General features: G+C 42.3%; 1 protein-coding gene across 2 annotated transcripts; it reads left to right on the forward strand.

Annotated features, from left to right (window-relative positions):
• The first annotated feature begins 2999 nt into the window (after positions 1 to 2999).
• DLGAP5 (DLG associated protein 5) lies at positions 3000 to 21101 on the forward strand. 2 transcript variants are annotated; one of them, XM_063397388.1, is made up of 19 exons: positions 3000 to 3064; positions 3715 to 3771; positions 4762 to 5011; positions 6195 to 6454; positions 7494 to 7578; positions 9231 to 9329; positions 10079 to 10149; positions 11156 to 11448; positions 11818 to 11936; positions 12064 to 12184; positions 12562 to 12647; positions 13196 to 13356; positions 14090 to 14182; positions 15572 to 15791; positions 16783 to 17002; positions 17354 to 17411; positions 18473 to 18626; positions 19175 to 19224; positions 20046 to 21101. In XM_063397388.1, exons 3-19 carry the CDS (start codon positions 4771 to 4773, stop codon positions 20166 to 20168), a joined length of 2454 nt encoding a protein of 817 aa, XP_063253458.1. In that variant the 5' UTR covers positions 3000 to 3064; positions 3715 to 3771; positions 4762 to 4770; the 3' UTR covers positions 20169 to 21101. The 2 variants fall into 2 exon arrangements, with proteins under 2 accessions (XP_063253458.1, XP_063253459.1); XM_063397389.1 differs by lacking the exon at positions 3000 to 3064 and adding an exon at positions 3269 to 3402.
• Positions 21102 to 21945: the final 844 nt, after the last annotated feature.

Raw genomic sequence — 21945 nt, forward strand, 5'->3', positions numbered from 1 at the left:
ATTGGAGTCACTTTGCATAGCCAGTGTAGGAGTTTCCATCAGCTCAGCTTCCCAGGCCCACACATTGGGGTTTAGGAATCTATCAGTGCTCTTTGAAGGATCGGAGCAATAACAATTTCTGTTTAACACCGTGGGTGTCAAGGTTGCATTTGATGTTGTTTGTTGTATGTGCTGATCTGGGTGGTGGAGAAATACCCAGGAAAGGGAAGACAGTCTCCAGGCTCCTCCAGGTGAGAGTCCAAACATCTCTCTCTACCTGCTTGGACCATGCCCTCCTCCCAGGCTGAGGCACTGGGGGGTGCCTTCCTCCTATCCCTGGTACAAATGGGCTGCAGAGCAAAATAAACCTCACAGAACTGAGCAAGAGGCTTTACTGTGTTCCCTAGCTGCTCAAAGACAGGAATTTCACTTCTATCTTCTGCTCCTAGAATTTGTTCTGGTTTTTAAACTAGCAACCACTTAGGTGAAAAGCCTGAGCAGAAGTGGGAACAGCAGCCAATGCATCAGAATGAATTTGCTGTCCAGTACTTGATTGAGAGCTTATCAATTAAATTTGGCAACCTGTGCCCTCTGCAGTGTCTTATTTTGCCTACAGAGGATTTTCTTTGACTGCATGCAAGTGGCTGTGGGGTACAGCTTTATCACTCCATTTACCTGTACTTTCACCAAAAACATGATCAGCAAGTGTAATTATTTCAGGGCTAAATTTGAGGATATATTTCCCTACACACTCCATATTGCTCTTCATTTGTGCAAGGGTGGGGAGAATCACCTTCACAAAGAACAATATTCTGTGTGAAGGAATGAAGAGCAGAAAGAGCAAGTTAGATTGCCATATAATGATCTCCTCAATACAAAATGTACAGGATAATGACAGTTATAGTGCCAAGAAATAAAGAAATTCAAATTGGTTCTCAAAGCTCTATGGCTAAAATGGGATATTATCATAAAATCATCAGGTCTGTATGAGAACAAGGAGTTTAACCTTTCACGCATGGCTAATATCTGCACAGGATAAATGAGTTTAGAAATTCATATTCCTTGTTTATTTCTATGAAATGGTAATATGTTTATTCCTCTTAACACAATATTTCTCTTAGCACAATAACATCAGTAGCAATCAGGAATCTGGCTGGAAAACACCTGATTAGAGTGTTGTATCTGAAGTGACATTGCAACACTTTAAAATCTTGGCGTTATTCACACCGAGACCCTTGTGGTGACCTAAATATTGTCAGTGGAAGGTGTCTGCAGCACATTAAGGAAAGCCATCCTGGCTGTAACCTTACCTGGCTCAGGTGACACCTGCAGAGGTGCTCAGCAAACCCAGGGCAGGTACTCGGCTTCCTCAAGGGCTGCATTATCGTTCCTGTTGTTATCTGAGCTCCTGAGATTAAGCCCAGGCTGTAACAAAGCTTCCTAAATTTTGTATTGACATCCACGAGAGTGGAAATGAGTGAAGGTGCCAGTCAAGTTGCTCCAAAGAACAAACAAATATTGTTTCAGCATATCCAGGTATGCAGTAAGAAAAAAAACCCCAAATTTTGGTTGAAATGGTGACACTCCTAAATTCATTTTCTTCCCTAAAACTTGTGTTTCAGCATGACTCACATCATTGGACTATATGCTGGTATAAGGTAGAATTGCTGCATGTCCTCAAATTCCACTGCCATAGAAGAAAAAGGGGAGTAAGAAAAGTCAGCAAACACCGAGAGCTGCATTGGATTGGACTCAGTACACTACAAATCTGAGCTCCCGTGGTTCTGTTTAATTGGATCTTTTTCAAACCATCACTTGGGCAGTACTCAATAACCTCCATGCTGATCTTCTATTATCTCTACCAAATAAATGACTGTAGGATTAGGCTGGATGGTCAATATTTGTAACCTTTGCTGTAACCTTTGTCAGTCTGTGCAGAAACAAGGGGTGACTTTTCCCTGACTGCTCCAATCTGGGATGCCCAGAGCCACTCACTGATCGTTGCCGTGGGGAACAGCTTTGTGCTCTTACTGTGGTGCTTAATCCATTTGTTGCTGTCTTAAAATCGCATTTTTATATAAAATTACTGATATATTTGTAAAACGCCAGAGGGGATCCCGCATTTTCAGGCTGCTGGAAGGGCATGGCTGTCCTCCTCCGCTGACCACCGCTCCTGCTGCTCAGCAGTTTCCCGTTTGCCACACTTTTTTTTTTTTTTCTCCAAATGCCGTCCCCATTTTTGCAGTGCCACCAAGCGGATGTTTCCCCTGTTAGCATTTGAATTTCCCAGGCTAATACTTATAAACAAACACACAACTCTCCAGTAGCGGAGAACGGTGTTAAACGCAACCCGCCCCAGCAAACAGCTCCGTGGGGCCCAGCAATGGCATCAGGGGAACGAGCAGGAACTGATGGCCACAAGTTCCACCTGCACATGAGGAGGAACTTCCCTGTGCAGTGACCCAGCCCTGCACAGAGACCAGGGAGGGTGTGGAGTCTCCCTGCTGGGGAGATTCCAGAGCTGTCTGGACACAATCCTGTGCCCTGAGCTCTGGGACGACCCTGCCTCAGCAGGGAGATTGGATCAGATGAGCCACTGCCGTCCCTTCCAGCCTTGTGTGGGATTCTGTGGGTGGTGGGAGGGCACATCACTGTCCCTGCGTCCCGATGGGAGTGAGAGCAAGCCCAAACCGATGCCAGCTGATGCTGGGCTGAGCCCGGAGCCAGGTGACCCTAGGGCACAGGTGACCCTCGGGCACAGGTGACCCCACCGCCATCTTAGCGCCCCCGCGCCCCGCTGGACGCCAAGGGCAGGCCTCGGCCCCGCGCCCTCAGCGGCTTCCCCTCCCTCACTCCGCCAGCCAATGAGCTGCAAGCGCGGGCGGGGAAATGCCCCCAACAGCAAATGAAAATTAAGCGTGCCCACCGGGCGACCAATAAGCAGGCCGCTGTGGGGTTCGGGCTCTGACAGTCACCGGCTGCGGGTGGGGCCGGCGGTCCGGGGCTGGCCAATGAGCGTTGGCGGAGTGAGATTTGAAGGCGAGGCGGGCGGCGCGCGGAAAGGGCTGCGCTGCGAGCGTGGCCGGTAATGGCGGGCCCGGGGGGATTGAGGGGCCCGGGGGGATTGAGGGGCCCGGGGCGGGATTTGGGACTCCTGGAGAGCCTTTGAGGGCTAACAGGCTCCTTGACTCCCCAGCAGTGGGCTCCGTAAGGAGTCCCGGGGGGCGGTCTGGCCTGGCGGGTGACTGGCAGCGGTGAGTTGGGTGGGAACATCCGGAGGCGCTGGCGCGGAAGCGGCTGAGCGGACAATGCTGAGGCGACCCCGCACAGCGGGGTCTGGGCCGTGCCCCAGTCCGCTCCGAGCCCCGGGGCCGCTCTCGGAACCGCTGAGCCAGGCTTTGCTCAGTCTCTACCGCTTTAAACGTAGCGATGTTTGCTCGTCCTGCTCTGTTTTCTCACTATTCAAGCTAAAAGAGCACCTAAATGTTTTCATGCTCATATTGCCCTTCGATTCTTATTGTGTTGCTGGTCAAAAGTGTCTCTTTTACTTCTTCTACTTCTTCTCTTTTACTTTATCTACTGATAAATTGTTATTTATCAAAATCAATGATAAGCTTGAATTTTTCGTAGTATATGCTAGCCAGTCACAAATCTTTTGTGTAAGCCCTCTATCCCTTTCTTGCTAATAGTTTTTACTTGAGTTCATGCCAATTTAAATACCAATTAATCTTCTAGGCTCCTGTTTGCAAAGATACTGCAAGGGAACAGTAAGCTGGAAAGAAGAGGAGACAGGTATTTTTATTCTAAACACATCTTTGGGATATTGAACATGACACACATTTTTAATGAGCCCACAGATATCACTGGTAACCTTGCTGTACTTAAAGAACATGTCTAATAATAAATTTATGAACTTTGTCCTGAAAAAGGATAGTGTAGAGACTAAACTGCTGCTTTGAGAAATATTTATCATGCACTGGGCCCAAAAGCTCCAAGGACACAGACAGTAGAGGTGTATTCCCACGATTTTCTTTATGGCTTTCTGTAATGCCATGTAATTACTAACAACTCTGTAATGACTAATTCTGTAATTACTAGCAGGATCAGCTCAAATATGATTATTGGAGATGTTCATGAATTAACCTCCCTTAATCACTTAAATGTAAAGCAGGGCAAATATGACCTATGAACTGCAGTGGAATTTTTTGCACTCATCATTAACTGGCATTTTTAATCACTTTCTGAAAGCTGGAATGCAAGATGCAGAGGGAAGCCCAAGGCATTCACAAATCAGGTGCAGCTCTTACAGGATTGTGTAGAAGAGATCCAGTCCCTGATTTGAGTTTTTATTTTTATTCCCCTTTGCTCTCTAACTTCCACTGACTATTTTTTCCTCTCCTGCAGCACTGAACATATCAGAAAAAAAGGAGCAAAATGCACTGATTTAGATTTCTGTCCAGTATCTGTTTTAAGCAATTCCAGAAGGTTCCAAATATTATCCTACAACCTTTCATTTACTTGCTCATCTCCTTAATGTGGAGAAAGCAGCCCATCCAACCCCAGGCTGTGTCACTCTTGGTGATTACTCAACAACCAAACTGATCCCTGGAATGAATAAAAATAATGAGAAATTGCTGAAAAAGTCATTGCTGAATTTGTCATTTGAGTTTTCTCTGCTGAGATACAGAAATAAAGAATTCAGGGCTTTGCTCATAACGTGCAAACAAAAATAGACAAGAAACGGTGGCAGTGTTTTCCTAATCTCTGTGGTTGTTGTGTCAGGTGATCAGGATGGCTGCCAGCTCCCAGTTTGCCAGTCGATACAAGAAGAATTTTAGCACAGAAGCCCTGAGGACCAAGCTTGCCCACAGGAGATCCATGGAGCAGAAGGAGAGCAGACACGCACTATTCCAAAAGGGCCGGCGGTTCGGCCTGACAGATGCCAACGTGCAGCCCTCTAAGGAGAGGGGCATTCCTGAGCCCAAGCAATCCAGGGAATTGTGCTCTCAGGAGAGCAGCAGTGTGAAACAGAGTAAGTAAAAACTTGCTATATACCTTGGGTTTTTTTACATGTTAAAATTTTTAAGTTTAGTAGCATTATCACAGAAACCTAATAGCAGTCAGCATTTTAATTTGATAAAAAAGATTTGAAACCCTATCAGCTTTTCCAAATGTTAAAATCAAGACAATTAAAAGCTTAATACAGCTGTACCCTCCTCACTGCTTCAATGGTATGAATGAAGCTTTGCTCTGATTTCAGCTAAAGGAAGAATGCATTTTGTTATTAATATTCAATAGAAAGTGCCTTTATGATTCCTTTGTCCTTTAAGATGTGAAAAGCTCCAATCTAAAATACCATCTAACTCATGCCTCTCATGTGCTTAACAATGGGCAATTTTATATTATCTATTAAATTATTAATGAGTAAATGCATAGTATGATTTTATTTTGAAAATGGCTGGATTTTAACAACTTATTTTCCTCTCAGAAAATAGGGCCTGCATATATGCGAAGTTCTGCCCTCTGGCTCTCCTGGATGCTTGTGGTCTTAGAAATTAAGTAAATATTTTAAAATGTCAACAGGTTTTTTTAGAAATACTTTCTCCTTTAGCATTTTGGTAGCAGAAGATTATTGGAGGACAGTCATTTTTTCAAGATTATTGGAGTGCAATCTGGAATAATATCAAATATGAACTTTAATAAATTTGTCTTGACTATCTTTCATAAATTTCAACTTTAAGTGGGTATTAATTTTTCAGGTAGACACAATTCAAGTTTGGCATCATCTTAAGTTATATTCTTTCATATAACTTCTGCCTCATTTATTCTCAGCTTGAGTCAGACTTTGGTATCTAAAGCTGACCTAAAGCTCAGTTTTCAATGACATTGCAAGTGTTTGAATAGAGAAACTGGTACAAATAAACCAAAAGTGATAATTTTCATACCAATAACCTTGCCAGCCTGTGAAATGGGAGTGAATTTATTGTGATCGTCAGGTGGATATTCGGGGAAGTCAATTTGTAAGCAGAAATTTACCACTGGATTCCCTTTTAGTGGGAAGAATTAAAACAATTTAGAGATTCCAATCAGTTCCGCTCTTGGACTTGGATTCCTTTTCTAAGCTTGGAAAAATTTATAGGAAATTTCTACCTCCTTGCTGGCTCAGAAACACTTTCCTGGCTTTGTAACCCGTGTGTCTCCCCCGTGTGCTGCAGAGCAAGCCCCGAGCACGGCCACCAGGAGGAGGAACGAGTCCAGGGGGACGGTGAAGCTCCACAAGGAGATGGTGGAGCACTACAAGGTGATGCTGGAGCGCTACAAGGAGGAGAAGGAGCTCCGCAGGCTGCAGGAGCAGAGGGAGAAAGCCAAGAAAGGCGTGTTCAAGGTGGGCCTGTACAGGCCAGCTGCTCCTGTCTTCCTTGCACAGGCTGCTGAGGAACCAGCAGCAGCAAAGCCCAGAGAGAAGGAAGCAAAGGTAATATTTCTATCTAAATTAATTGCATCTGTGTGCTCCGTTGAAATGGCTGTTTGTGTACAAGATGTGTGTGTTGCTCCAAATAAGCTGTTTGTTTTGTAAATGCTTTATTAATGTTTGTTATGATAAGGAACCATAAAGGAGTAATTTGGCTCATTCTTTTTTAAACAAAGCTGGAAATAGCACTAATGATATGTGGATTTTTGTATTTGTGGCTATGTTCAGTTCAGAAACTGGAATGAATCATCCACAAACAAAAGAGCTGTGTTATTTTAGAACTAGTAACTTGTTCATATTTAGTCAACTCAGCTTTGAAAGCTTTCCAGATTGCACACTTGATCCCTTTTGCACAGAAGTGTTGTGTTTCACATTTATGCTTCTTGCTCAGTCTCTCAGTGACAAGGGGAACAAGGAGTTTATTAACTCTCATTTCTGGGGGATGTTTCCAGGCACCTCCTGCTTTATCTGCAAGGATGATTCTAGCAAAAGCCAAGCTCCAAGGAAAATCGATGATACCAATTCTGATACGAACTGCATCTAAGTCCTCTGCGGTTTGTTTTATATATAAAATTTAGACAAGGGGATGCAATTTCAGACTCACGGTGGTATCTTTACAAGTTTGATTAGATCAGTACAAACAGAAAAGAGCACAGGTTTTCTGGATCTGTTTTTCAGTCAGGTTTTTCAAGATACCTTAACTGTTTTTAAATATTACATTACTGTTGTTAAATATTAAATATAAATTATTATAGTTATTATATAAATTATTTAAGTTATTAAAATAACTTAAATATTTTTCTTCATTCTCTTTCTGACAATTTATTAACTAGTTGGACAATGCATGACAACAAATCCCTAAACCAGTCTATTTTAAGTTATCCTTAATGTCTCTCTACCTTTTAAAGCCCTCTGTGCCAAATTATTTATATACTTTTTCCTTTACCGTAATCTAGGATAGATAGATGAGGAAAGAAATTGGGCTGCTGAATTTCTGGAAATGTGATACTTCATTAAAAAAACCTGGTTTTCTTTCTTGTAGGTCAGTGCCCATGGGCAGAACGTGCGCTCTACACGGGCAGGACATAAACAGATGAGTACAGTCAAAGTGGCTGAAAAAGAGAAAGGTATGGAAATACAGCTGAACCTGAAAGTTGGGCTTTTTTGGGGAAAGATCCACAGGACTTTTTGGGTGTAGGAAGGAAGGAGGAGCTTTTAAGATGGCCATGCCTACCAAGGGCAGCAGCTGGCAGTTATCAAGTGTGTGGCTCCAGGGGTCACATGTTGCCTCCATAGGCTGGGGGAAATGGAATGCAGGATCCTGAGAGTCCTGGTTACTGATTATTCCCCCTGGGAGAGGGAAAAGAAACAGCTCAGTGGGCAAATGTCACAACTGCCAGATGCCTGAGCTGCTGGAGCTGTGCAGAGGTTTCTGTTGGCCTCAAGAGGAATATGACAGGTAGTGACTTCTGTGTCTCACTTTCTGTGCCACAATTACAGATATTTCTTAAGAAAACGGCAATTAAAAAAAACCTGTGCCACCTTTAAGGGCTTGGAATATACTTGGATCAGAAACTCTTCCTAATAGCTCAGTGATATCTTTAAGTAGATACAACCAGGTCATGTGGAATGTTGATGTTAATGCAAGATATTCAGTAATGCAGAGTGAAATGACTTTCACATCATTAATCTAATCAAATCAGCAAGCAGCAGACCTTTATTTAAATAAATTTCAGTAGTGCCTTTGGTGAATACAAAAAGATGTATAACAATTAAAATATTTGATTTTTGCAAAATGGTCATCTATTAATTTCTTTTTCTAAATCCATTGATTTTTTTCTTTCTAAAATTGATTATTTCTTTTGTACTGAATCAAGGATATGCATTATATGTACTTAAACTTCCTGCCCATGGCAGGGAGGTTGGAATGATGTGATCCTTAAGGTCCCTTCCAACCCAAACCATTCTGTGATTCTGTGATTCTGTGAAACACCAGTATAAAAATGTTTGGGAAGTGAATGTTTGATAAATCCAATGTTGTAGTTATTTACCCAGTAATTTTTTCCCAACTTTTCATTCTAGCTTCTACAGAATCACAGCTTGACATTAAAGACAGGAATAGCATTAACAGGAACCAAGTGGGGATTTCAGACACGCAGGGAAGGGAATAAAGAGCTCCCATGAAATTTGTCTGTGCAGGAAAATCCTGTCATTTTAAAAGCCTGTTAGAAACAGTGCTAAAATACAAAGATGGAAATGATTGAGATGGGTAATACAGTGCATGAACTTGTCATGGTTTATAAAATATTTCAGAGCCAATTAGTCCTAAGAGTACTTTGTTAGATTGCATTAAGTCCCGACCTTGCAGATCTTTCATATGATGGCCAGGGCATCACTTTGTTACACCAATGGTTTGCTTAAGCTTCCAGCTGTGCAAATAACCATGGCAAAGATATTACTCTAAAAAACTTCATCTGTAAAGCAGGGAGGGCCTTGACTCTGATTGCCGGGAGCATGGGAAGCATTCCTGAAGCTCACTGGTACCTCGATGGACCTGTGCAGCAAAACCAGCTGCAGTCCCTCAGTGCATGGCCTGGATGCCAAGGCCAAGCTCTGCACTGCACTGACCAAAAACACCCAACCCTGTTCATTCTGGCAAAGCCAGGCAACTGATAACTGCTGGGGCCTTTTTCTGATTTCTACAAAATGCAAACTTGGTGATTACCTGAGTGCAGCTCCTTATTAAACTGGGAATCTCTGGGATTCATCTCTCTTGCAGCGTTGCAGACTGCAGCCCAAGCAGCCCCAAGTGTGAGAGTCACCAGAGCAGCTGCCTCTGCAGCCAGGCAGGTGCCGAAACCAGCTGCTGCTACTGCTGGTAAGTGAGCAGGGTTGTGCAGCTCAGCTGCATCTTAGACTGCATTTAAGTCATGCCAAATTATCATCTAAGGACAGGACTAAATGCTGGAGCCCTCAGACCCTTGTCTGGAGCTCTAGTGCAATATCTACATCATCATGTTGAAACCAACACTGGACGGTTTCCCACAAAACCCATCAGTGTGGGGCATCCATGTCCACATGGTAATTACAAACTCAAAGAACAAAGCCAGAACTGGTAAAGATTGGCACTTTGTTGTGTGCCTGTTTATGGTCATGTAATTATTAAATGTGTAGGCAGGAACATCTCTGGAAGAGATGAGAGCCATTGTCCTTCAGGTTAGGAATTTCTTTCTGTGTTTGCCTGTTTGGTGGAATTCAGTCCACCAACAGAATTCCTATACCATATAGAAATTAAAAATCTAAACTCAAATTCGTTTGACACCCTCTCTTCAACCTTTTAGGAAATAAGCTGTCTTTTATTTTTACTATGTGGCAACATCTAAAGATTGATGACTTTATAAATCTCTTTTCTTGGTGATGCATCTGTTACTAGGCTGTTAAATCCTAGGCCAGGTTTTCTTTTGAATGAACTTTTGCAATGCTCTTTCTTCCCTCTAGCCACCTCCCACGCTAGAAATAAAACAGTCTCTCCCTGTCTTTAGCAACTGGATTTTTATGGCAGCGTTTTGGTGAAAGATGACATTAATCAGATGCCTTTTTGACCTCTGGGAGTGTCTCTTTTTGTAGGTAACCAGCCACAGAGAAAGACAGCAAACGTAGGAAAGCCAAAGAAAGCTGTCAAACCTGATCCCACAAAGGTAGGTCATGTAATAATTGAAATGGAAAAGCAGTAAAACTGATTTAACAGCCAATAAGTGTGTCTTTGTAGCTGAAGTGCTCCAGCATAAAACTAGTAATTTCTCTAATAAGCTAAAATTTGGGAAGGAGTAGTATGTATTGATACTGCCATATTTTAAAAATTAAGATCAAATTTAGTGCTGCTGCAGAATCACAGCACACTGTGAGCTGGAAGAGACCCACAAGGATCATCCCAGTCCAGCTCTTGGCCCTTCACAGGACAACCCCAGGAATCCCACCATGGGTGTGGATGTGATGAGTGATGTGATTACTAATTGATTTAAAATAGACAAGAAGTTCCTGCAGGTGTAACCTGTAACCACAGGCAGCTCATTTGAAAAGGTTGGTTAAAGGCAAAATTCAAGGTTTACATTCCTAGCAGAGGTGACTGAAGTATAACAAGATTTTCAGTGGATTGAAGATGCATATTTTCTTGAAAAACACCCAAAGTTTTTCTCACTGCCTTGAGCCAACCGTCTTGAGTAGCTATCTCAGAAATATGTTCTGTGTGACTATCTGGTCACTCATCTCATAAGAATGTGAATTATTGTTTAATTTTTCTCTCCTCTTTTAATGACGTTCTGTGCTGTTAACTGCACTTGTCTTGGGTTACATTCCTCAGCTATCAGCTGTTTTTCCAGCTTGTTTTTCAGTCTTTGGATTGGAGTTTGTGCATAAACTATGATTACTCAACAGCCCTAGTTGGATTTGGAGCCTGTAATTCTGCTCTTGAGGATTTTATCACCTTAAAGCTTTTTTTTCTAGCAGTGGGAGCAAGCATTTGCCAATTTTAATTATTTTTTTGGTAAGTGAGGTGTTCTGCTTTAGACCCTGGAGTGGATTGTTGCATTCTTTGTAGTGAAGCATTACTCCTGTCTCTAGAATGATTTGCGGGTGTCAAAAATGGTTGGACTTGTTGGTAACTCATGATTGATTTGATGATTTAATTTGTCTGTGCTGCTACAGGTGATTTCTTCTAAACATGAAGTGGAGACAAATGCTGCAGTGGATCCAGGGGTGATAAGTTCTGCAGCTGATTCCAAACACTCAGTGCCAGTAGAACTTCAGCAAGAACAAACCTCAGTGGAAAAGAACAATTTTTCTTCCACGAGACCCAGAAGATGCTCCTTTGCACCTGAAAACTTTGTGTTTCAGCCTCTGAGAGGATTGCCAACCTACACTATGACACCCAAGTCTTCTTCAAGGGCAAATGCTTCTTTGAGACCCAGTGCTGTCTGGAATTTTTCAGAATATCCAGTGTAAGATTCTTCTTACTAATGGGGTCTAAAATGCGAGGGAACCTTTGTGTGGGGATGCAAAAAACCCATTTTTCTGTAGAAAGATTCATTTTGTAGCAGTGTTGTGTTGTAATTCCTGATCCTTATGGTTTCTACCATTGCTTAAATGTGGACTTAACAGCAAATATGGATATAATCCATAATTCTGTCCATGCTTGAGGAGCAGCTGTCAAGGACTCTGCCCTGTATCTGCACAGATTTATTTATTGGAGTTCTCTAGTGTTGTGTGGAGGTTTGCCTTTTAAATTGTGCATTTCTGTGAAATTTGCCATATTTGATGTCACTTTCTCAATGTGTCTTAACTAAATGTATTTGGGGTTTTTTTTCCAGCAAAATATTTGAAAAATCCAGTGAAACTAAAGCACAAGAGCCTAATTTAAAAAGCCAAACTTCACCTTCTGTTAAAGGCATTCAAGAACAACAAATGACCACGAGTTTGAAAGGAGGAGGTAGGAAGTTCACATTTCATTTATTCTAATGTTTTTAATTATCACCATTAGAATATTACATTATCCTAATGTTTTTAATTATCACCTAATGTTTTTAATTATTTTTTTATTATTTCATGGTTTTCAGCAGATGAATCAGATGAGAAAACTTCCACTCAGAGATCAAACAAAACAACTCCTGTCTCCACAGCACCTGCAGTGGAGTCAGAGCATACAGGAGAGCAAGAACATGATGTGCCTTATTTCAGGTTTGGGTGCACTTGATTCACTTCCCTGATGTCCACTTGAAGGTTCTTAATATGAATAAATGAGACTTCTTGTAAAGAACAGCTTAATTTCATGGTGGTTGGTGTACCTGAGCAGGCAGATATTCCTGTCTTCCTTTTTGTGCCTTAAGTGTGAGGAAGGAAGGTAAAATTCTGGGGACTAACACCTTGTCCTAAGGATCACGAGCTTGAAAGCAGCAGAAAAGAAATTTCACCTCAGTCACTCAGCAAAATAAAACAATCTTATCTTCAGCTCAAAGACTGTGGCTTCTCTGGGAGTGAAAGGGTAGTAACCATTAACAGCCACCAGTCAGGAAATTCTCCAAATCCTCATTTTTTCTCTGTCCCTGTATTTTCAGGAACATTCTTCAGGCTGAGACAGAGAGGCTGCTGTCTCAGTGCCTGCAGTGGGAAGGAAATCTTCAGCTGGACATTCCAGAGGATGGTAAGAGTGAGCTGCAATAGGCACTAGGAGGGAGGCTGTGGGAGCTGAATGGGACAGAGGGAGGGACATGGATCTGCTGCTTGCAAAATAGCAAAAAAAAAAAAAAACCTGTAAAGCTGTCCTAGAGAGAGTTTAGAGGTGTATCTGCCCCAAGATACAAAAAGTCTCCTTTTCCTGAAACTTGTGTAGCATTTGCCATGGTGATGGTTGAGCAAGTGAATGAAGTGCACATCAAAGTAGCTGTTCTATTGCCAGTTGGAAGTGTATTTAAATGTATGAACTTTAACCAAGCTGATTTTTAAAAATAAGATTAGATTTTAATGTGGAATAAGTGCCCTTATCTGGGAAAATATAGATGACTCCAGAAATGCTTAAGACTTGAGAGAGTAATTCTTTTTTGAAAGAAGCAAGTTGAGAGCATTTCAGTGGACAGGAAAGCTCCATCTGAATTGAACTGCAGGTTTGCAAGAGATGGGACAACAAATTCCAGGTTCCTCAAACACTTATTTATCCAAGATGTCCTGTATTTTTTTCCTTGTTGCCACCAGCTAAAGACCTGATTCGCACCACAGTTGGTCAGACAAGGCTGGTCCTAGCAGAAAGGTTCAAACAGTTTGAAGGACTGGTTGATAATTGTGAATTTAAACGAGGTGAAAAAGAAACAACATGTACAGACCTGGATGGGTTTTGGGATATGATTAATTTTCAGGTATGTACTTGCATGTTAACAGCAGGATAAAACTGATGGAGTTATTTATGAACCAAGTATTGAAACTTTTTTTTTTAATATTCAGGTTCTATTTTTAATCTTTAATGTAAAAAATGCAGATCTGTGTTTTTAACACTTTGACAGTGAATAGTTGCAGTTGGGATACTATGACTTATAATTCATGGAGCAGTTCTGTTGTGTCTTTTTGTGTCCTGTGTATCTTGTCTGTCTCTGGAATGGATATGTTTGGCCAAATCTTATTCTGTTTTGGACTGAAGGTACAGTCACAATGTCTATCTCCCAGTTTTTGGAAAATTCCTGGAGCTTACAGTAGGTGTTCCATGCTTCAGTGTGAGTATAATGCAGAAAACTACAAGAGCTCTATTTTAGGGCTGAGCTTAGTTGGTAGAAAAACTTCATCTCTTTTCCTCTGTTGATGCTTTCTTTAGTTTCAGAATGAAATACAATGTGGATTATCAAAAGGGCTCTCACAGTATTTGTAAATCAGCACTCAACAAAGGAGTTTGTAAGTAGTTAAATTAAATGCAGAGATGGATTTGTTATGGTCCTAGTCGTAGGTTTTGACTTTTCTGCAGAAAGCAGAAGAGTTTGATCTGCTTCTTCAGAGGCATTTGAGAGATGTTTCCTGCATTTGAGGATGGAAGACTCTGCTTGTTTGGATAAAGGTTATTTTACAATGTATTCTTTTGCTTTCCTTAAATGTGACCAACAGATTGAAGATGTGAATAAAAAATTTGATAATTTGAAGAAGCTGCAAGACAATGAGTGGCAGCCACTTGATGTCCCAGGCAAAGCAGTTGTCAAGGTATGAATAGGCCCTAACGCACATCTTATGTGGCTTCTTTGGGTATATTGAATATGAAGTGAAATTCCTCTCAGGGAATTTTCCTTCTCCCTCACCTCTCCCATGTGCACTTGTATTATTTGGTGGGTTTAGTCCCAGTTCCCTCTTTTGGCTGGTAAAATCAGAACTAAGAATTAACAATGACTGTTTTGGAGTCATTGGATTCCATCCTGGTAACGCAAATCTCTGAAATTTAGGATATAATCTTACTCTTCAGATGTAGAACAATTTATCTGGGCCACTGACTTAAGTGGTAAGTGAACCACACAGGGAATGGGCAGTGGCTGCCAGTTTAGAGCAGGGAGGGCTCAGTTATAGTGGTGTCCCATGAAGCCATTTGTGGCTTTAAACTGCTGCTTCTCTGAGCACAGATGGATCTGACACTCTCCAAAATCAGTTAGTGCTCATTGCAAAATAAGCTATAATGTGAGTTGTTTTATCTGCTCTTTGGTTTGAAATATATTAATTGCTTTTGACTGAGTATGGAATTGTTGTATTTGCATTGCCTAAACTCTGTGCAGCTCCTTGAGACTCCTTAGCTAATCATTAGATTGAGATGAAGGTGGATAAGAAACTCCAGGTATGGGAGAACAGGGAATGTGGTCTGTGGGAGCTGCCCAGAAGTGCCAGAACCCTTCAGGTGGTACAAAACAAGACTTCCCTTGGAAAACTGAATGCCAAGAGAGACTTCCCTGAGTGCCTGGAGTCTGTCCTGTGGTTACACTGTGTCCCTGCCACTAGGAGTCCCTGCATCCCAGTGCTTCCAAAATCTTACCCGATTTAGTAGGACAAAAAAGTTATATTGAGGATTTTGGAACTGCAGATTCATTGGAAAAAAATTCTTAATGTTGTCATCACAGACTTACCTCAACAGCTGGCTGGCAGCCCAAGAGATGCCAGGGATGGACAGAGGCCTTGATAAATAAAACTGTAGAATTGTTGAGGCTGGAAAAGTCATCAAGTCCAAGCATTCCCCCAGTGGCTGGCACTGCCACCACTGACCCCTGTCCCCAAGTGCCACATCCACACAGCTTTTAAATCCCTCCAGGGATGAGGACTCCACCACTGCCCTGGGCAGGCTGGACAACCTTTTCAGTGAAGAAATTTTTTCATGATATCCAATCTAAACCTCCTCTGGTGCAGATTAATCCAGTTCCTCTCATCCTGTTTCTTGTTCCCTGGGAGCAGAGCCTGTCCCCTCCTGTCAGGGAGTCGTGCAGAGCCAGAAGGTTCCCCTGAGCCTCCTTTTGCTCCTTGCTGTGTCTGTGGCAGCAGTGCCTGTGTAGAGGTTGATGTGTAACTGCTCCTTCCACAATTTCCAGGTGTGACCCAGCTTTCTTTCCCTTCCAGAAAAAGGCAGTTCCAAGTGGCGTGCCCAAAGCCAGGCTGGAGGCAGCTGCCAGAGCTGCTGCCCGGAGCCGCCTGGCTCGAGTGAAAGCAGCCATGAGGGAACAAATGAAGCAGAGGGCAGCTGCTGAGGGGGCACATCAGGAGAGGCTGCCAGAGGCAGAAAAAGTGGTTTTTGAAGCGGGGTTTTTCAGGATTGAAAGCCCTGTGAAAAACTTTTCAGGTAGGTGAAGCTTAATCATGATTTCTGAGACCTGAAAGTACTGAAGAGAGTTTAATCCATTTCACTGGGGAGAGGAATTGTGCTGTTTATACTGGCTACAACTCCAGTACTGGTGACACTGTTTCAGTCAGTGACTAATTTCATCCAAAGTAAACTCGTGTACATGAATGTGCTGATCTGAGTGGTTATGGCAGCATGAAATCCCTGCTTAGACAGAGGTGAAATAGCTGGTTCATGTTTTTTTCCAGCATAAATTTAATAATGAAATTCTAATCTGAGCATTCCTAGATTTAGCTGATGAGCCTCTTCATCAAAGTCAATGCCAGCTCGCCTCCTCTAATTGTAGGACAGGAATTGTGGGTTTTTTTAGCTAAACTTCTTGCAGTGCTGCCTTCAAAGCTGCAAATAAAGTCCACCCATAATCTGTGTTCATGGTTAACAAGATTGTAACATAATCCAGTTCGCTATAAAAGCTGTTTAATAGTTCAGTTTTTTTAACAGGTGCTCAAAATAGAACTTCATTTCCAGCATCTTATCTTATTGACATCTATGTGCAGCCAGTATTTCCAGTAATTTTGCTTCTTTCACGTTTCTAGTTCGTAATTTGATTTTAAATTCCCTTTTTTGGGGCGTAGATCTCTCTTCTCATCACAAAATGAACAATTATTTTTCATGTGCCCCTTGTTAGTAGGGGGGAACTCCCAAAAAGCTTTGATCAACACTGGGTTTAAGCCAACTCCAGCAGAATATCTGTTATAAGCATCAGTTCTGAATCTGTCTTTTAAACTCTATTAAAACTGCCTAATTTGAAAGATGGAAGTTAATAAATTCAGTTTCTCCTTACAAGTGTATATAAGATTTCCATCTAATATTTGTATAAGATGATTCAGCAAGCAGAAAACAATTGTGTCCTTGGTTAGAATCATAATGATCAGTTCATTTCAGCTTCTGGAAGCTGCTGTAGGAATGAAACATTAAACACATTTTCCAGGTCTGCTTCCAAGGACCCCTGGAAAAGTGGCAAATCCCAGATCATCCATGAGATCTTTGCTCCTGAGCAATCCTTCTCTCTGTGACTCTGAGAATGCATCTGCAAAACAAACCCCAGCAGGCCTCAAAGGCTTCCACCCAGCACAAAACTTGAAAATGGACCAACTTCCCCCTGAAAAAACTCCCTCACTGGAGAAACTCCCTGATGGTGCTGAGCAAAGGTAGGCACGTTAAAGCAGCTCTTAATTAACCTTGTGCAAACCATTTTAGAGCTGGAACTGAAAGACACGATGTTAAAACCCATTAAAGGTTACCTTTCAATTTGGCAGGGCTAAAGTTTGCTAAGTACTTGTGACTTTTCCTTCTCTTAAGCAAATATTAAGAGCTTTGCCCAGATGTAATTTTGCTGCTGGGGTAGAAGTTTATTGTTTGCCCAGGAAGTTTGATGTAGCTCACCAGTGCCAACCAAGGCAGCAAAATTGCAGAGCAAATTGTGAGATCAGTTGGACAAGTCAGAAGATGATTGATGAGGATGATTGAGAAGAATGAAAATGTTTTGGTTTCTCTTCCAGCATTTCTGTGGTTGCAGAAGAAATGTGTCTGAGTGCTGGCACAGCAAAGGGAAATAAGGTAAGTCATGCATTGTTCATGGATGTGCTTTAAATACTCTGTTATTACTAGCAAAGAAAAATTATTTTGAGTGCCCCAGACCCTTGGACTTCTGATCAAATCCTCACTTAGAAATGTTCCTCAGGGCAGTGCTTTTTACCTCTGGGTGGACAGAGGTAGGGACTGCTGCAGTTTGGGGACCTTGTCTTGCTCTTTAGAGCTGTATTTTGGAGGTCCTGGCTGCTCCAGGAGGACACTTGTCACTTGGACAAGCAATGTTCCTAGAAATCCACCACCTCCTCTTTTCTGGTGGGGATTTTTTAAGTGCTTGTGCATTTATAGACCCTGGCTAAAAGGGGCAGCAGCCATCCTCAGAGCATCCTCCACAGCTCTTATTCTCATTAAAGGTATAGCAAGAACTGATCCAAGGGTCAGAAATCCATGTCCTGAAATGTCTGAAGACTTTGTGACATCACCTGTGTTTGAGTAGCCTTAAAAAAGCAGGAATGTGGCCTCTAATTTAGATGATACTGTGCTACCAGTGAAAGCCAGTGCTTTGGAGTCAATCATCCTTTGGTAACTTCCACTGGAAATGGAGTCTTTAACTTTTATTTGTTACTGCTTGGATCTGTGCATGACTGCAGCAGTCATTTCCCATCCCACTACGTTTAGTATATATTAAAAAAATCCTGGTTACTGATTTTTTTCTTCTGCCTTTTACTTCATCCTTTCTTTATCAAAATGAGAAATCTCTTGTTGGTGGTTTCACTCTGTGGGGAAACCTTTCAGTGTTGCTGATGGATTTTTCTGGAGGAAAAGTCACTAGATAACATTTGAGATTCAAATTGAGATTCTTTCCTGTGGAGGAACTTCCTCTGTACTGTGAGGGATTCTCAGGCTTTAAAGATTGTTTGGGATTTGAGTCACAGCCTTAAACACTTTTAAACCCCAAGCTGTGTGCAGTGTCTGGAGTTAAAACTCCATCTCTCCTGAGCTGTCCACAAAAGCTGAAGGTTAGATGTGTGGATTGGTCTGACATAACAAGGCTGTGGCTGGAAACAGAGCAAATCCCTGTTTTTCAGGTTCTGGGGAATTCCAGCAGTGAATCAAAAGCAGTGGAAGGCATGGAAGAGATGGAACCGTCTGCTGCAGAACAAGGACAAGACATCCCCATGTGCAGCCCAGAGAAGGAGACAAACTCCGCTGCGTCTGGAGAGACACAAATACATCAGACAGGTGCTGATCTTAGAGCTGCATGGTGCAGTTTGGGTGGCACTGCTGGGGCCTTCTGGTTGTTCTGAGGATTTATGATAATCTGAATATTACTCTTTGAAATCAGTGTCAGCTTGATTTGTGTGTGCTGTTAGAAAAGCCTCCCTCAGTTGCTGTGACTTGAGCAAACAGTGCCCCGTCTGGAGAGACACAAATACATCAGACAGGTGCTGATCTTAGAGCTGCATGGTGCAGTTTGGGTGGCACTGCTGGGGCCTTCTGGTTGTTCTGAGGATTTATGATAATCTGAATATTACTCTTTGAAATCAGTGTCAGCTTGATTTGTGTGTGCTGTTAGAAAAGCCTCCCTCAGCTGCTGTGACTTGAGCAAACAGTGCCCCTGGATTTCTCTGTACAGTTTCTGAGTGATATGTGAAGCAGAAAGCTAATATAAAGAAATAAATACAATTTAGAGTTTGGATTTCTTCTTTTAATAAATACAGAAAACAAAACAGGTCTTTTAGCTTTGGCAGCATCGGACTTTTTTTTTTAATTCTATACTTCTTTTTCAGATGTTTCATGCAGTGATTTGACACTCATTGACAGAAATCCTTTTGGTATGGTAAGTTGACCTTCAAGTTTATTTGACTAAGACAAGGTGCATGTTGCAGGACTGTTGATCTTTGCTGCAGGCTCGGTTACTGCACAAAGAAAATTAAACTCTTAAAGATGTTATCGAGCCAATTGATGTAACTTTAAATACAAACCACATTCCAGCTGTGTCCTTGCTTGGGCTCACACTGGTTTTCCTTATTGCACATGATGAGTGTAGGATGAATCAAGATATTTGCAGCAGGACAATGTCTGATTCTTGTCAGATTGAGCCTTTAAATTGTGTTTCTTACAAATTTCCTCGTAGATATTCACTAACAGCATTTTTTTTTCTTCCTGGAATTTTTTGAAGTCTACCCCAACTCTTTTTTAATCACTTCAGCATTTAGGGCTGGAAGTAACATTCAGTAGGGAAAAGCAGGTGTGCAAAAGCTTTCACACTTAATAGAATTAATAGAATTAATAGAATTAATAGAATTAATAGAATTAATAGAATTAATAGAATTAATAGAATTAATAGAATTAATAGAATTAATAGAATTAATAGAATTAATAGAATTAATAGAATTAATAGAATTAATAGAATTAATAGAATTAATAGAATTAATAGAATTAAGGTGTAGGATTTCTTGTGAAAATCCTCTTTAAAAAATGGATTACTGATTTGAGTAAGCAGTGTCTGTCTTTAACATGGGCCGTGTGTTATCACTTTTTATTTCATACCTGAGAAATAAGCTTGCAAAATGACTCTTGGGGAATCAGAGTCTTTGCAGTGCTCTGTGGTTGAAGTGTTCTTCCAGCACTAACTCCACACTCTGGCTCCTCCCACAGCCAATGCTGGATGCTGAGCTTCCCTTCACTCCAGTCAAGACCAAAGCCCAGAAGTTTGCAGCAGCTGAAGAATCCATTGATCTCATCATGTTTTCTCCTGTTGGTCCCTCTGGGGATCAATGAAAAGTGACTTTAAATGGCAAAATCTGTAAATGCTATGAACAGGAAGCCCACAGAGGGGATCTGGAACACAGGCTGCTGCCCTGGAACTGTGTTGGGAGAGGAAGAGTGCCTGTGGTAATGGATCTGATAATGGGGTTTATATCAATTTATGGTGCAGTTGTGATACATCAGTAGTGGGCTGTGTTCTGGTGATCCCTGCTGTATCCTCTGGCTGTAAATTCTGACTGCAACCTTAAGCACTTTTCTGTTGGTATCATTTAATGTATCTCCTGCCTCCTCCAGGCTGTAAAACTCTTCACCTTTAAACTTTTCTATGCTGACCTGACCGACCTCATGATTTATTGCTATTGCAAGGTGCCCACTCTGTGCACTGTGCCCTGTTTGTGCTGGGAGGGCACCTTGTGGGGTGGCACCCAGCCTGTTCCCTGCCCAGAGCACCCTGCCATGCTCTGGGGGTGCCTCTGCACCCTCAGGCTGCAGGGTCTGCTGTGTTATCTCCTGCCTCAGCCCCAGCTGTGGCAGTGCTGGACACATGCAATTCTTTCCTGGGTAAGTTTTCCTGGTGTTGAACAACCACCGGGTTTGTAATATCAGAAAATAACTCAGAGCAAGGATTTCTAAGTCAGATAATACCTTTTCTTGGTGATGTATTGAAGTAGGCATTGATATTATTTCCTTTAAGGATGCAGTTTTCTATGGAGTATCCTAAGGACCCATGTTTTCTACTTGTTTTTGACATGTTTATGCTCAGTCTCTTCTCTCATCTTGTTCCTTGTGCATTCCCAGTCCAGACTGTAACATGTTTGTGCACAAGGAACATGCCAGTTCTATAGACTCTAGATTTGTGGAGCAGCATTACAGTCCCACCAGTTGTTGTATTTTAAACAAATACTTCACTGGGCTTCTTGTTCCAGTGCCCTGAGTGTAACACACACATCCTTGCAGCAGCCCTGATCCCAAACCAAGCAGAGTTCTGGCTCAAGTTCTAACGTGGAAGCTGGGTACTGATTACACGGTAATTACATTATTACTGAACAAAGAGGAAGCTGATGTGTGCTGGAATCCATTCTCTTCATTGCTGAACTCCAATCTAGGGATCCTTTCAGGTATCTTTTAATGCTTTTCCTACTGAGGAATGGTTTGGGTTGGGAGGGAATTCAAAGCCCATCCAGTTCCAGTCCCTCTGTGGGCAGGGACACCTTCCACAGACCAGGTCTGGAGCACTTCCAGGGCTGGGGCAGCCACAGCTCCTCTGTGCTGCTGGTAGCAGGGTGCTGCTCTAGCCTGCTGCATCTGCTGGAAAATTTAGGGACTCTGCTTGTAACTTGGCACTCGAGGTATAAAAGGAGTCACTGTTACAAAACAGCAAGAACCACGTCAGAGAAAGCTTTGGAAACCTCAGTGGTGGCTGTTGCACTGTTCTTGTTTTCCAGACAAGCCTGCAGTGACTCACAGCAAAGGGAACATACTTCTGTTTTCTTTTTTTACCAGCCTGACTCACGGGGTGAAGTTGCCAATAAACTTCCCCACCCTTGAAACCAGTCTTGACTCACACTGGGGTGATGAGCGGGGAGCAGCGTGAGGCTCGGGCCCGTCCGTGGGGCTGGGACCTCCCTGGGGTGGGAAAGGCACCTGGGCCACGCTGCTTTGGGCCCAGCTGGGCAGAAATGAAGGGCAGGGAGGGCTCCTCCAGCCACAGTCTAGCAGAGAGATTCTGCTTCCTCCAGCTCTGAACCTTCTCCTGAAATACCTCATCCTGGTCAGGCTTGGAGGATGT

This window comes from Prinia subflava, chromosome 5, assembly GCF_021018805.1.
Source record: "Prinia subflava isolate CZ2003 ecotype Zambia chromosome 5, Cam_Psub_1.2, whole genome shotgun sequence".
Taxonomy (NCBI): Eukaryota; Metazoa; Chordata; class Aves; order Passeriformes; family Cisticolidae; genus Prinia; species Prinia subflava.

Bases quoted from the DNA above. Each gene is read 5' to 3' on its own strand.
- DLGAP5 (XM_063397388.1), top strand. From the start codon at position 4,771: ATGGCTGCCAGCTCCCAGTTTGCCAGTCGATACAAGAAGAATTTTAGC. The intron at 12,185-12,561 runs GTTTGGGTGCAC...CTGTATTTTCAG, and splicing joins CATGATGTGCCTTATTTCAG to GAACATTCTTCAGGCTGAGA. The intron at 15,792-16,782 runs GTAGGTGAAGCT...CACATTTTCCAG, and splicing joins CCCTGTGAAAAACTTTTCAG to GTCTGCTTCCAAGGACCCCT.